This window comes from Carica papaya, chromosome 1 (genome assembly GCF_054855325.1).
Source record: "Carica papaya isolate Zhongbai chromosome 1, ASM5485532v1, whole genome shotgun sequence".
Lineage (NCBI taxonomy): Eukaryota > Viridiplantae > Streptophyta > Magnoliopsida > Brassicales > Caricaceae > Carica > Carica papaya.
In genome coordinates this window covers 6,730,328-6,746,082 of record NC_142309.1, presented here as the reverse complement: position 1 = coordinate 6,746,082, position 15,755 = coordinate 6,730,328, and the positions used below count along the sequence as shown (strand labels likewise).

The window sequence follows — 15,755 nt, the reverse complement described above, 5'->3', positions numbered from 1 at the left end:
TGTTAATATATGATATCATATATTAACAAAAGTAGTACAAAATATTTTCGTATTAATTCGAGTATTAGTTGAATACTACATCAACTGTCACATAATAACTAACGTGATATTTTTTTAATTCAAATTAGTTTAAACTGGTCTAAATGGAAAAAAATCTATAATTTCCAACCCAAAGACCTTCTTCTTCTTCTTTCTCCCATACTCCACCCCATCAAACTAAACCAGAATGCTTACATGAACTATTTTACATCCTTCCATATCCCCTTTGCAATCTTCCCTTCTCTCTTACCCCATTACATCAAAATATAATAATAAGTAAACTCCTTTAATCATCACAACTACAAGTTATAGGAACTTTAGATGTTTCTGAACACTCTCTATACCTCTTGTGGTCGAAACAACTCAAAATCCTGACTCCCTGGATGACCAACTTTTCTATACCTCTGAATCAATCACTAGTCACCTCATTCTACTTCATCATGCTACGAATTTTTAGGGAGATTCTTTGTTTAGATGTTGGGTTTTTTTGGATTTTATTTACTTATTTGATTCTCAATTCGAATTTTTAAATTATCATTTCATCTTTGTTAGGTAGATCATGATTGACCTTTGAGTTGAGTTGGATGAGCATATGTTTTTAAAGTCTCTCCAAAGCTCCAATATATAGGTTGTGTTCCTCAGCTCATTTTGTCCAACTCACTCATCTCAACAAGTAGGGGGAAACATGTGATGAGGAACAAGAAGAAGACATCTTTAGAGATGTTTTTTTAGTTAGATTGATCCAAACTAGTTCAAATTAAAAGAAATATCAACATTCGACTACCAGTTAAACTAATAAGAAGGTGTCACGTATTAATTTCTATCGTAACACCCTAAATTAACGGTATAAATTTTTATTAAATGAAAAAAAATTAAATCAAAAATTTTTAAAAGCATATGAATTAATTTAACCAAAAAATAAGACATACACTAATTTTAATAAAAGTAAATAGTACATAGTTTAAATAATTAATTTAGCCGAGGTAATTACTTATAAGTTGGATTTCGATAGTGATCTAACTACATAGTAAATTATCGAATAAAAAAGAAATTTTGTCTTCAATAAAAGACATTTAAACAAATTTAAATTATATTTATTTTTACTAAGTTTATTAATATTATGACGTCACTTACGATATGAGAGTTTTATTTGGTGTCAACTGAGAATCATTTATATTTTTATAATCTTATGAATTTTATACAAATCTTGAACTTATTTCAAATATGGTTTAAATATAATCCGGACAATAATTGAGGAGAAGGTCAAATCACCCATTAATCCCAAATCATGAACATCCATAAAATTATAGTTTACAGAGTATATATGCTGCACGTATACTGTATTATATATATATATATATATATATATAAAATGTTTGGTTTTAATTGTCTCCACCTCCTTCACATTCACACTACGCATGTTTGTTTCCACGATCATCTCATTATCCTACCATTACCTTATTACAAAATAGGTTAAACAGCTTGGCTTATCCATAAATTCCATCCCAGACCATGTGAACAAAAAATTGTTCATCTCCTAATTTACTCACCCTTTTATTGGTTTTTAAAGTGGAGGAATAAAGAATTGAGTAACCACGAAATGATTTTTATAATTACATAATGAAATATATAATATATATACACACACATATATTTCAGATTAATGTAATATAAGTCTTAATATAATTTTAAGATTTATCTTGTAAAAACAAAAAAAGAATCTGCATTTTTTTTTAAAATCACATTTTATAACTGTAGATTAAATCTATATCAGATATTCCTAGAGAATTTCAAGTAAAACTGAGAAATTCCAGTTAAAGTAGCACGATCCATAAACATTTAAGAGCTTCAGGTAAAAGAAAGAAAATAAAATAAAAAGTAGGAGATTAGTAGAATAAAATTCGATCAAGTTTTTCTAACAAATAGGCAGGCAGCATCCAGACAACCAAAATCTTTAATACAATGTAAAGGCAAAACATAGCCTCCGTTATGGTACACCAGCAATGGTGATTCTAGTTATCCTGAGTTCTCGTGTATATAGGAAAGCAAGACACAACAAAAAGAACCATTTAGGAAACAAAAAATAGTAAAGAATACAACTGGGACTGACTGCCTTCAACTACAATCCAATGATTTTGTAGCATAAGATTATATGCAATCTGCGTATAATGTTTATGCTACAGCAGGCATGTCCTTGAACCATGGATCCAGTGGCTTACCGATCGAGTAAACAATGAAACCAATTTCCCTCAGCTTGTCTGCATTCACAACGTTTCTTCCATCGAAGACGAAAGCTGGTTTCTGCATGTTGTCATATATCCTCTTGTAATCAAGCTTCTTAAACTCATCCCACTCGGTCAGAATGCAAATACCATGAGCATCCTTTGTGGCCTCGTATGCATCCCATACCACGCTAACTTGTTTCACGGTGGTGGGACTCATTGGCTGGAGATGAAGGGGATGGTCCCAGTCAAATTTGTTCATTGTAAGGTCCCTCTGGATTTGGTCCTCGATGACTTGTGGGTCATAGATGCTCAGCCGGGCCTTGTCTCCCAATAGCCCCTTGCACACGTCAATGGCTGGAGTCTCTCTTGTGTCACCAGTATCCTTCTTGAATGCAAATCCTAGAACTGCAATCTTCTTGTTTGCAACAGTGTTAAACATAGAAGAGACAACACGGTTCACAAAGCGGTTCTTCTGGTAATCATTGATCTTGATGACTTGTTTCCAGTATTCAGCCACCTCTGGAAGGCCATTGCACTCACAGATGTAGACCAGATTCAAAATATCTTTCTGAAAGCAGGACCCACCAAAGCCAACACTGGCATTCAAGAACTTGGGACCAATCCTTGTGTCCGTACCTACTGAATACGCCACCTGGGTGACATCAGCACCAGTTGCTTCACAGAGTGCAGACATGGCATTAACAGATGATATCCTCTGGGCCAAAAAGGCATTGGCCGCAAGCTTGGAAAGCTCAGCAGACCAGAGATTGGTGGTCAGAATTCTATCCTCTGGAACCCAGTGAGCATAGACATCCTTCAATGTCTGGACAGCTTTGAGGCCTTCTGGGGTCTCCCGGCCTCCAATAAGCACGCGATCTGGGTTGAAAAGATCTTGGATTGCAGTTCCCTCTGCAAGGAATTCCGGGTTTGAGAGAATCTGGAATTTGATTCCCTTGCTATTGTGGGTCAAGATTTTTTCGATAGCCTCAGCAGTCTTAACTGGGACAGTTGACTTCTCAACAACAATCTTGTCAGATTTCGATACATCAGCAATCATACGGGCAGCACTCTCCCAGTATGTCAGATCTGCTGCTTTGCCAGCTCCAAGACCCCTTGTCTTTGTTGGGGTATTGACAGAAACAAAGACTATATCGGCTTCCCTTACATGTTTCTCAACATCAGTGCTGAAGAAAAGGTTCTTACCTCGGCACTGCTTAACAACACCATCAAGGCCAGGCTCATAGATAGGAAGCTGATCACTGTTCCAGGCATTGATACGGGAGACAGAGATATCGACCACTGCCACTTCAATATCGGGGCATTTAAGTGCGATGACTGCCATTGTCGGACCACCGACATATCCAGCTCCAATGCAACAGATCTTCACCATTTTCCTTGTCTAACTGACAACCTGAACAAATTGGAATTCACATATCAGACTATGATCTAAAAGAGTAATGTCAAATTTTCTCTACTGGATCATTTTTTGAGATTAAGAGAATAAATGTAATAGAAGACACATTTCCATCTCATCCCTTCTGTTTCCAGAATACAGAGCATAATCTGTGCGATGCACAATCCAAATTATATTCACCATGCAGCACTTATTCATGTGTGCATGAGTTGGTATATCGGGAAGTCCTCTCCTGAAATATACGAATGCTATAAGCTATCCAAATTTCTTATCATGCATAACCAAAATTTGTTAGTTCTTAGAAGCTAACTCGGATATTTCCAAGACTTTCCATTAAGTCTAAGCTGTCAGCCTCTACTGAGTTTCTGGAAACACTTACAAAAAGGAGAATGAAAAAAACTGAATTGCTTCATAATGTTTACCACTTTCCTTCCAATTTGGCAGGTATACCAAAAGTAGATTACCGCGAATTACCAAACAACAAGTCTAGACAGAATCAATACCATTGCCTAGGATTTTGCGTACTACTCTTCATTTCATGAAGAGCAGAAAAAGTAATTGCATAATGCCAGAAAGTTGAAGGATCTTGTTTACAGATCTAATCTGAAAGACCAACATAGCTATATGGCTCACTTACACATTTACAAATAGGTCAAAACTAATTGACATCAAACACAGCCATAGATCTAAGAAGTTGACGTGTAAACAAACCAAAAGTCATGCAAATTTTGAAGCAAGAAAATCGGTGTTGAACAGATCCATCAGCAACCCACAAAGATTCCGACTTCCAGACAAAATTGACGCATATCTAAGCTTTAACAAAACTGAATGGCACAACAAATAGATCCTCGACGAGATCACACAACTACGGCAACAGATCTGGTTTGACGAACATCACTAAAACACTCATCACCCAAAACAAAGTACCCATTTCGAGATACTGAGGGAAACCCAAAGACAAACATCGCAATAAACTAACAATGACACAGATCAAGAACGAATTAAGAAGAGAACACTCTCACCCGAAAATCAAACAGCAGTAATCAACGAAAACATTACACACTCAGAAGCCGAGAAACGAAGATCAAGCATATTACAAGGTTAGAAGTTAGGTAGAAAGAAATTTACCTGACAAGTTATTACAGTCGTCGTCTGCGGAGAGAAATGAAGACGACCGACCTTGTGACTAATTCGAACAAGAGAGAGATAGAGAAGATCAACGATATGAAATGAACAAGAGCGGGGGTGGTGCTTATATAGTCAACGTACTTCCATTTTTACCCTCTAAATTCTCCAAAAGGACTCGTTCTTCTGGGTGTGGGACAGGCGACCCTACTGGTTGCCGATTTTGCGTAGAGTGGAAGAAGGGTAAAAGTGGTAAATCAAGTTTCTCAGTTATGGAGGTGAATGAAATTACTAAAATAGCCCTGTGAAGAATAAAGTAGTGACCGGCTACCGGAATTTGGGAAACTGATTACACTGAAACAGGTAGTCTAATATTATTCTCCACGCGGTTTGCCCGCAAAGGCTGCTCTGTGAAGCACAAACTAGTGGGTTGAGACCTTCCTTGCTGTTGCAGGTTCGGTGACTACTTTTGTTATTTGTAATTAATTAATTATTAATATTAGGGTAAATTTTAAATTAATTCCACGCTATTTTGAGGTTTCTTAATTCGATACTTACACACATATATATATATATATATGTGCGTAATATTTTGCAATTCACTATTTTATCATTCAAGGTTTAGATAAAGTTATTATTACATAGCTGCCAAAGAGAGAAAATTGGATGATGCACCAATTACGAGGGAATCAATTAACAGTTTGATTAGTATTTAAATTACCAATTAGCGAATTATTAATTTTCTAATTTAAATTAATTCTTTAAATATATGCTCCCATATCAAAATTTTAAAATATGAAATATTCAGTTTGAATATGGTTGTGTAATTTTTTTAGTTTGTCTTTTCTTTGCTTCCTTCAAGTTATGTCTTGTTTTCTAAATTTTTTAAATGAACTTCGCATAGAAAACAAGAGAACAATTTGAGAAACAAGTAAATATCAAGAACGATGTAAGTTTATAAAATAGAACAAAGTGGTAAACTCAATTCATAAAACTTTAAATAAAAATTATGTACAAATCACTATTGATCTAATAATTTTTTAAATTAAAATTATGGATTATAAATAATTTAAATTTATATCATTGATAACGAGTGACTTGAATTTTTATATAAAATTCAATAATCATATTTTTTTTTTTATACGAAGTATTATATATATTTATAATAAATTTAAATTGAATATAATACTTTTATCTAAAAAAATTATGGATAATTTCAATTACCAACTATAATACGGAGATTCATAAAATACATTAGATGAAGTTATAAGCAATGATTCTCAAATGCATTAAGGTCATAAATCAAGTCTGCACATTATAATTGTGGATTAATATATGAAAAGTGAAAACTTGAAATTTAAGGATCATCAATTTGCTTGCACACTCGGGAAATATCTTCTTGAGTGCATATCAAGCCTACAACGATGCAGCTACTAATTATAGCAACTAGTTCCAATGAAACAACAGCTATCAGGTATATATATATATGTTATATATGAGGCCGTACCATTATTTTTCTTGATATATATATATATATATATTTTAAAAAAATTATGATCGTCAACAAAGTTTTGACATTTTCTGATAACTCTATTTCATGTTTACTAATTAAATATAATTAATTATATATTACTAATTTTTTAAATCTAGTAATAGATCTTTTGAAGAAAGATTGTTAAAATATGTTCACATATGATCTTATGAATTATATTTTAAATTTTAAAATTTAAATTTTAAATTCCATTGCATGATCACAATAGAGACTTAAGTATAGGCTATGGCGACTTAGTAGTAGAGTTCCTCAAGATTTTACCTTGCACGTTTCATTCAAGTACGTAAACGCCATAGGCATAGATATGTATGTGTATATATAGTGGCCGCTTGACCCATAATTTTATTATGGGTATGCATAGATATTTTTCATGACTAAAATTAAATGGTTGCTTTGGTTGAAAACATGGATTGTGGCTTCAAGACAAGAAGAGGTTTCAGTCAAGGAGGGATTTGCTGTTCATTTAAAATTGCAGGTAGAGAATGTAAAAAAGAGAGGTTGAGAGACTAAATAAATGGGAAGGAAAGGTAAGGTATTTGCATAGCTCACTGTCCCAGAGCATTTAAAATTGGGAATAAAGCTATGCTTTCAACATATTTTTATGCCTCCAACCTACATGAATACTTCTCTGAACGGAAACGAAGTCATTATTTAATAAAGTACATAACTGGATAACCATCGAGAATCCAGTTTGACTTGCGCCTACGAGAATACCGGTACCAACAAATTTCCAGACTAGCTGCTGCTCATGGTACAATGACAAAAAGAGGCTGCACCAACCAAGCCAAGGGGTTCAGAATAGATGCTTGATGCACTATTTGAGAGACGAAAACAGAGAAAGAAGAAAGATTACCGTGTCTACACTAACTGATTTCCCATCCTCTACGAGTATCTCAGCTATGGTTCCTGTTTGATCAGACTGCAAAAGCAAAAATTTAAAGCACATAGAGAGGTCGTGATAAATTTCACCACTATGCTCTTCAATTGCACAAGTGGAAACATAATTTACAGAGACAAACTCAAAATTGTTTATTAAAATATCAACTTTGGAAAATGCACGTTGAAGTTAGCATTGATTGCATAGTTTCCTTCATGTTAAAATTTCCAAATCCAATTAGATGGTAAATATTTGAAGATAAGTACTTGAGATGGAGCCTTCATGCAAGAAAGGAGAGAAGTAGATTTGCAATAACTTTGCTGGGAAAAATGCAACTATTAAAGGAAAGACAAAGTACCTCGATTTCATTCATCAATTTCATAGCTTCGATGATGCAAATGACTTGACCTTTCTGCACTTTGTCTCCAACCTTCAAGAAAAAGATACAATGTGAATATAGAAAACATTAATGTACAGGTGAGATTTCTCACTGAAGATTAGATCAGTAAACAAGTTCGTACACCCATATACTTGTGTATTTTGAATTGCAGGAGACACTTGTCAATTATAAGCTAATTGACATATGCACCTACCTTGACAAATGCTGGTTCACCAGGCGCAGGGGATCGATAGAAGGTTCCGGCCATAGGGCATTTTAGTGCTGTTTGAGATGAATGACCTGTCTTTGCTGGAGGCCCAGAAGCTGGTGCAGGTGCAGGTGCTAAGGATTTGGCACTTGCAGGAGCAGGAGAAAGAGAAGCTGCCGGGGCTGGTGGTGGTGGAGCCGGAAGCATGGCATGAGGCATAGGGGTCGGCATAGCAACCACAGGAACTGCTGGTGCTGGCTGCTGCAAAGCTTCCTTTTTCTTTATAACAACCTCACAGTCCAGTTGTTTCAGTTGCAGCTCGACAATATCTCTTGAATCCACAAGTCTGCTCATGAAAATGACCAACTTCAATAACTAACGGCACGTCACTGTACAAATATAAATGATAATACATGCAAATCTGCCAAATTTATAGATCCTCTGTCTTACTTGATAAGATCTGTCACTTGTGACATGAATGCTGAAATGGCTAACTCATCTGGAACAATATTTTCCACAGGCGCATCTCCTTCTTGTGACACAACTTTGGTTTCAGTGTCAGCTAATGGTGCAGAATTACCCTTCAATTTATAAAGTACATAAGTAGAACACTAAACTAATCCAGAGCGCATGTTAGCAACCTTGATATGAGACCATGTAGCATATTAGTTTTCTAAATTATTACTAGTCTAGCATTCTATATGTAGAAATTTGACTTCTCATATAAGTTTAAATTTCTATATAAATTGATATTTTCAAAAAAATCTCCTTAAAAAGTAGAATCATAATCAACTTTCATAATTAGAAGTTCTTTTTTTTTACGAGACTAATTTGTATTTAGTTTTCTAATAAAATTCTCTCTAATCTTCTCTTATGTATATCCAGCTATCGCAAATTATAAATCAAATTTCAGTAAACAAAAAATTTAGTAACAAATTTTCACCATGCAATATCAGACATACCTCACTAGGTTGTGCATGCCTCTTCCACGGTGAAGATTGGCTCTTATTAAGGCACTGCAGAAGAAAACAATATGGCATGAGCAATTTACTGATATTACATTTGAAAAATCATTACCAATGACAAAAGAAAACAAAATTCACAGATGTTAAGCACTGCTATTCTTAAACATCCTAAAAGAAAATTACAACAGATGCCTGGCTTGTCATCTTATCATGATAGATTTAGAACAAAAACGAAATTACACTTCCTTTGCCTCTGTAGGCATGCTTGAAAGTCAAAATTATTTGAGGCTTGTATTGGGTATGGAATTCAGTACACAGCATAAAATTCAATATACTAATCATATAGGACAAATAGACTAAATCTGTCCAATTAGGAATTTGGAAATAAATACTGAGACATTGCACCTAGGATTTCTTATAACTCACTCCAAAAAGTCTCAGCGATCACATCTAAAGATTTGATTGTATCAAACAACCAAAAAACTGAAAAAACTCTCAAAATATTTTGTTGAATAATTGGATGCCCTCAAGAAGTGAAATAAGAAGATATTTATAATGTTAGTGACCTTTACTAAATAAGATTAAACTCAAAAATATTAAACCTAATAAGAATAGGAATATTACTCAGAATAAGACAGGAAACTGATAATAATAATATTAGGAATATTTAAAACATACAAGAAAAATAAATATTAAAAATAATAAAATTTTAATGTTTGAAGAAAACTCATCTGCTAGTTTTGAAGTGATGAATGATGTGAAACCTTAATTTTCAAGGTACCTTACAAAAATCCAATGCATCTTATGCACAGTCATTCTCTTCAATAACAAGCATAATAAAAACACAAAATTGTTGATGAGTATAAAATCCTGGTGGAAGAACAAAATCAACATATTGACCAATTTTCACTTGCACTTCATCTCTGAACTGAACATCATTAGATTCAATTATTGGTTTAGGTTCCTCCTTGCATTGAACTTCTGTAGAACTTTCTTTAGGTCGTGAAAGGTTTTGAATGACCCTAGAATCTGTATTCTTAGGAAAAACATGACAGTTAATTGCTTTTGTACGTTTATATTGATTTATCTCTTCTGTAGTTCTAGGTTTTAAAACTACATACTTATCCAAGCATAAAATGATAAGTAGTAATAGTCTCATCCTTATAATTCCTCACCTCCCGTGCTCATTGCTATCCATAATATGCGTTCCCCACTCTGCCTACTCCTTTCCCATCCTCCTTCCTCTTTCCCCCACCGAAACTCACTCAGACTCTTCATAAGCCATTCAGCATCACTCTTGAGGTAGAAGATTGATTTTCGAAAACCTTCCCCATTTTCGAAAATCCTCATTTCTTCCCCTTCCCCAACAATGTCATAGGATTTTTGGTTTATTCTCAAGAACTTTTTATTGCCCCTAAAACATCTCCAGCCCCTAGACCGCCGTCGCGTCAAGGCCAACGGCGATGGAGAGCCCCCAAAATTACTCGCTCTCAGTCGCTCTCAGTCTCTCAGCTCCTAAAACGTTTGGTGCTGTTTGGGTGTAGAGTTTTTAAAATTTTGAATGTAGGACTTTTTTTTTAGCTTTGATACAAACTGATGCAGTGCAAATAAGATTGATATGTCCAGTTAAAGATTTGGAGATAAAAACCTAAACATCACACCTAAAGTTTGTTAGACATCACATCGCATCTAAGGAGTCTTTTACATCTCATTAAGGCTAATTGTATCGTACAAATAGAAAATTGAAAAGCTCTCAAATTTATTTTATTAAATAATAGAATGCATTAAGAAGTGGAATCCCGAAGATACTTATAGTGTTTCTTAAGTAACCTTTATTAAATAGGATGAAAAAATATTAAATCTAATAAGACTAGGAGTATGTCTCTAATAAAACAGAAAACTAATACTAACAATATTAAGAATACTTTTTTTAAACAAAAATAGTATAGTATGATTCATTTAGATACACCAAGAGAGTGCAAACCCATGTATTAAAATATTTATATATCGATCAAAATATTTATAAGGTTCCCAAAGTTCTCAAGTGAATAGAGATGATGACCCATAAAAAAAATTAGGGTTTGGAACCATATATCTTTTACGATATCAACATTTTCTTCCACACCCTCAAAAGCTCTCTTGTTTATCTTTTTTGACACAGCCTAAAAGAAAGCAAGGGAAATGAGACTAACATGTTTTCTTCACTCCACTAATGCCTTCCACGCCCAAATTTCTTCCCTCAGCAAATCAGCTATCATCCAATTGATACTCAAGACCTATAAGGTACACAATTTATACACAAAAAGGCACCACAGAAGGATATGATTACATGACTATACATCGCTTTTGCATAAGAAACACCAAGTCACAAAAATTCTCACCCCTGATAAACCTTGTCAAGTCTTATAATACAACCTCTATCAACCTCCCAAACAAAAAAATTAACTCTAGGTGGAACATTAACATTCCAGATTTACTAAAAGGGAAGTTGGTACCTGTCACTTCTTTTTCAGTCAAATGATTGTAGAAAGGCCTGACCGAAAAAGTACTTCTCGTGTAGAGCCTCCAAATTGGTTGATTTCTACTTCCATTAACTCTAACTCTATCTCTAGCAAGGGCTAGGAGAAGAGTCTCATTTTCCTTAACTTCTCAATCATTGAGATTTCTTATAACTTCTACGTTCCACTCTCCTTCCCCCTTATTGGCACTATAAGAGTTGTGAATCCATATAGTCTTGTACCAAGCAATAGTATAGATCCGGGAGAACTATTCTTTAAGTGTCACACCCTCCAATCAAGCATCATGCCACAAAATGAACCTATTACCAGTGCCAAGCCTCTAAGTGATAAAATCTTGGAAGTTATTTTTGCTCATGCATTTTTTTTTTTCACATCTCCTTCCCATGGGTGTAAACAAGAGCCTGGGAAATCATCCTCTATCTACGGTCTCAAACTTCACCCCTATCACCCTCTACTAGAGACTACAATTTTCATTCATAAATCTCCAGAGTCATTTCTCCTTAAGAGCTACATTAACCTTCACCAAAGATCTCAAACCGAGATTGTCTTTATGCATAGACTTTTTAACCTCATCCTAAATCACAAGATGATACTTTCTTGCATCCTCCATATCTCTTTATAGGAATCTACATTGAATTGTTTTCAGTCTCTTGTCCACAGTTGCATAAACTACCAACAGGGACATAATAATTGGGGATATTGATCATCATGTCCTTAATAAGTGTGAGTCTCCCCTCTTTAAATAAAGGTTCCTCTTCTCTCCGACTAACCTCATCTCAAACCTTGCCCCACAGAACCTAAGTCACCACATCTTTATATTTAACACTTAATGGAAGCCCCAGATTTTTGATCGGTAATTCCATGGTCTTACCCAAAATCTTGGCCAACCTAATGGTATCCCTCCCATCATCCAGTCTCACCAATTCAGACTTGTTTAGGTTAATGTTGAGGCTAGAAACTACTTGAAAACTCAGTAAAATGCATATGAAATTAAGCAAGGGCCTCTCATCCAGTCCACATAATAGCAAAGTATTATCAACAAAGAATAAATGAGTTACCTCCTCCTTATGCTCACTATCTTCCACCTTTAATACCTTAAATATCTCAAGCTCTCTAACTCTTAACAATTTTTGTTGAGAGCTTCCAACAATGATAACTAGTAAAGGAGACAAAAGATCACCTCGCTTAAGACCTCTGAACCCACTGAAGAACGATGAGGAACCCCCATTAATTATAATTGCAAAGAAGTCGTAGACATGCATGAGTTGATCCATTTGCGTCATTTGTCTCCAAAAACCAGTTGTTTCAACATATAATCAAGAAAACCCCAACTCACATGATCATAGCCTTTCTTCATATGAAGCTTGCACATGACACCCTCCATAGTTTTGTGAAACAGTTCATCCACAATTTCATTCACAACAAAAGCTGCATCCAGAACTTGTCTGCCCTCCACAAAAGCATGTTGACACTCACTCATCACCCTTCCAATCACCTTAACCATTTTCCTTGTCAATACTTTGGAAATGAGCTTGTACACGCTCCCTATTGACCTAATAGATTTAAAATCTTTGATACTTATTACTCCTTCCAAAATAAGTAAAGAATACTAATCCCTATACAAATAAAAAAATACTAAAACAAATAAGAAAACTAAATATTAATAAGAATAAAATCTTAAAATTATTAAAATTACAATAATATACTTCTAAATAATGCAATAGTTCTACATTTAGTACAATTATAATTTTTTATCTATTTAAGTGATCTATTTTGCATCAACTATAGGGATGAAAATCCACTTAGCGCATCAGATAATGCTTGAACACCTTCTCTTCCTCTAGAGAGGGAAGGTGTCTTAACCATCAAAAATCATGGCGCTTGGTAATCAGTCTATAAGACTTGATTTCTCAGTTCTTAAGCATACTAATGGAAAAATGGTAAAGTATTTATCATTTCAATTCCAAAATTAACTCCTGTAGGAACATGTAGCTTTAAACCCAATATATAATCTGTTCTTCGCACAAAATTATTTCTGACCCAACTACATTCTTGGTCTCCCTATCCCACAAGTTTTTGTAGCAGCACACCATGGAGGTAAGGTATTTAATAAATTTTTATAAAGATGTACAATCATATATGTATTTTTCCAGCTTTAAGAAATCCTAAAGCTATTAACTTTCCAAATAGATCCCCAGCTAATGTTATAGAAACCTAAATATCTCCAACTCACTTTACAATAATTTTTTTCTTCCTCTCCAAGCAATCATAATGTCTCTGTCTCTTAAACTAGACTAATAATCATATATTATAGCTAATGTTATGAACAACTCTAGTCCTCTAATCTAATCTGGTATCCTAAAGATGTCTGGTAAGCTCTTCAAGTTGATAAGCCAATTCTTGTTGTTTGGTCTTGTAAGCAGCCTGATCTTGCTCCCGTTCAATTCTGTTTCAGGCATGAGTATATTGGTTCATCTTTAAGAAAGTCTTAACTATTGCTGAAAGAGGCACGAAAATCTCACAAAACTTCATGCTCGAGTAACTTCTTGTTATGGCCCCTAGTTTAACATCTACATATGGGTTTGTGATGGTAGAAATCAAATTAAGGGTTAGAACATTTGTCTGATTTTCTTATCTCAAAAGAAAAAAAACATTTGTGTGATTTTCTTGGGTTATGACCAATCTTGAAGGGCTCAGATAGACTCGTTATGTAAAGCCGCATGACGTTCGAGTTTGCCTAGGAACTCATACTTTTCTGAGTAAAATACTCCTCAGACCTTTTCATACATTCAGTAAGAAGCAGAAAACAAAGAGGCCTTAGAAATAACCCCACTACATACTAACAACCTACACAATTCCTTCCCACACTTGATGGAAATAAGAAACAGAAACAGAGCATGCAATAAAAAACTGAACTGTTGAACTGCATATGGAAAAGCTGAAAATCACGCTCCCGTCCTGTGCACATAAGTTGCCCATTGAATGTCCCTTAAAAAAACTGTAACCTTGATGACCAACTCCACACCAAATTTAGTTCTTGCCAAAGGCATATGCAAGAGAATCTAAGTGAATTCAGCTTATCTTATACTTGATCTTTGTTCTGACTTTTAGTAGAAATTTGAAAAAAAAAAAAAAAAACACTGAGAGGACTGATTAAAAACTTATCTTTTACCGCTGAAGTTGAACAGAAAAGTTTGACCTAATGGTGTAATTACAAGACCCAAATAGCTGAGATTTTATACATTTAAATGAAAAAAAAAAATACTAGTATCTAATGGGGACACACCACTCCCAAACTCCAGTGAACGATGTACCCAAAAATAGGTCTGTAGCCTGAAGTCATGTCAAGGTTTCTCGTAGAAAGCAGCCTATTGAGTGTTGTTAGGTCTCTTTATTTCCTTGAAAAATATAATGAGAAACACTGTCCTTTCAACTAGTCCAATTCTCTAAAAAATGGCAGCAAAACGGAAGACTGAACCCCACCCTACCTTAGTTCTTACTATTCTTTGGAAACAAGCATTACACTTAAGCTTGGTATCTCAAATTCCAATTACACAACGTAGATTATTAGCTGAAAATGTCTTCAACTAATGCTGCAGCATATTTCCATCAATTATCAGGTACCCGCGACAACAATAGATTCAATTGTAAAATTTCAGCCTAAAGTAAACACGTATAGAGACACATGCATGCTTAAATATATACAGGGACATATAACAACAAAAAATCTGCAATGATATAAGCAAGAGAGAGCGCGAGATTGAAAATAGAGTCGTTCCACATAAATTAAAAGAGAGCAAAACAAAGACATTGTGCCGTAGCGAGTAAGATTTGGAGAATGAACCTGAAATCCGCGAAGAGCCAGGAGATTGGAAGGAGGGGGAGGAGCGAGAGAGAAGGTGTGGGGTCGGTGCGAGCGTGGGAGGAAGGATCGAAGCCGAGGCGCTGATGAAACTTTGGGACAAGGTATCGACATTGAAGCCATTGTTGTTTGAAGAAGGAAGAGAGAAAGGAGAAGATGAAGGGAGAGTGCAGAAATGGGGCAGGGAGTGTGAAATGGAAAGTAAGGGGAAGGTAGATTCGTATAAGTAGAGGGAAATGTGGCGATGGGATCGGAGAAGACGAACTCAGAAATCTCAGGAAATATTAGTGTAAAATAAACAACTGGAAGGAGAAGGGTTCGATATAAACAAGGAGATGGAAGAGAGCATCAACATCGCCGTTTTAACTAACCTCAACTAACATGCACCTTTTTCCTTACATATATATATATTAATTCATCTGCTATGTTAAGTAGTTTGGTGGGACCCACTATTTACAGTGTTTCAAAGCTCATCGTCTTCCCAGCCATCTCTCTACCTTGCTCCTTTGGCTGTGTTGTATTGTGTATCATACGATATATAGGTAGAATTTTAATTAATTCGATAAATGAATGACCAAATTACACACTTA

The 15,755-nt window shown here is 34.9% G+C and overlaps 2 protein-coding genes across 2 annotated transcripts; both read right to left on the bottom strand.

Moving 5' to 3' along the window:
* Positions 1-1,906: 1,906 nt before the first annotated feature.
* LOC110820228 (UDP-glucose 6-dehydrogenase 1) lies at positions 1,907-4,946 on the bottom strand. Its single transcript, XM_022049656.2, has 2 exons — positions 4,807-4,946; positions 1,907-3,675 (listed from the first exon to the last, which is right to left on the bottom strand). The coding sequence occupies exon 2, from the start codon at positions 3,652-3,654 to the stop codon at positions 2,212-2,214; it is 1,443 nt and encodes a 480-aa protein (XP_021905348.2). The 5' UTR covers positions 3,655-3,675; positions 4,807-4,946; the 3' UTR covers positions 1,907-2,211.
* A 1,894-nt stretch (positions 4,947-6,840) lies between these two features.
* Positions 6,841-15,628, bottom strand: BCCP2 (biotin carboxyl carrier protein 2). Its single transcript, XM_022049573.2, has 7 exons — positions 15,148-15,628; positions 8,782-8,835; positions 8,270-8,400; positions 7,826-8,165; positions 7,591-7,662; positions 7,209-7,274; positions 6,841-7,125 (listed from the first exon to the last, which is right to left on the bottom strand). Exons 1-7 carry the CDS (start codon positions 15,286-15,288, stop codon positions 7,102-7,104), a joined length of 828 nt encoding a protein of 275 aa, XP_021905265.1. The 5' UTR covers positions 15,289-15,628; the 3' UTR covers positions 6,841-7,101.
* Positions 15,629-15,755: the final 127 nt, after the last annotated feature.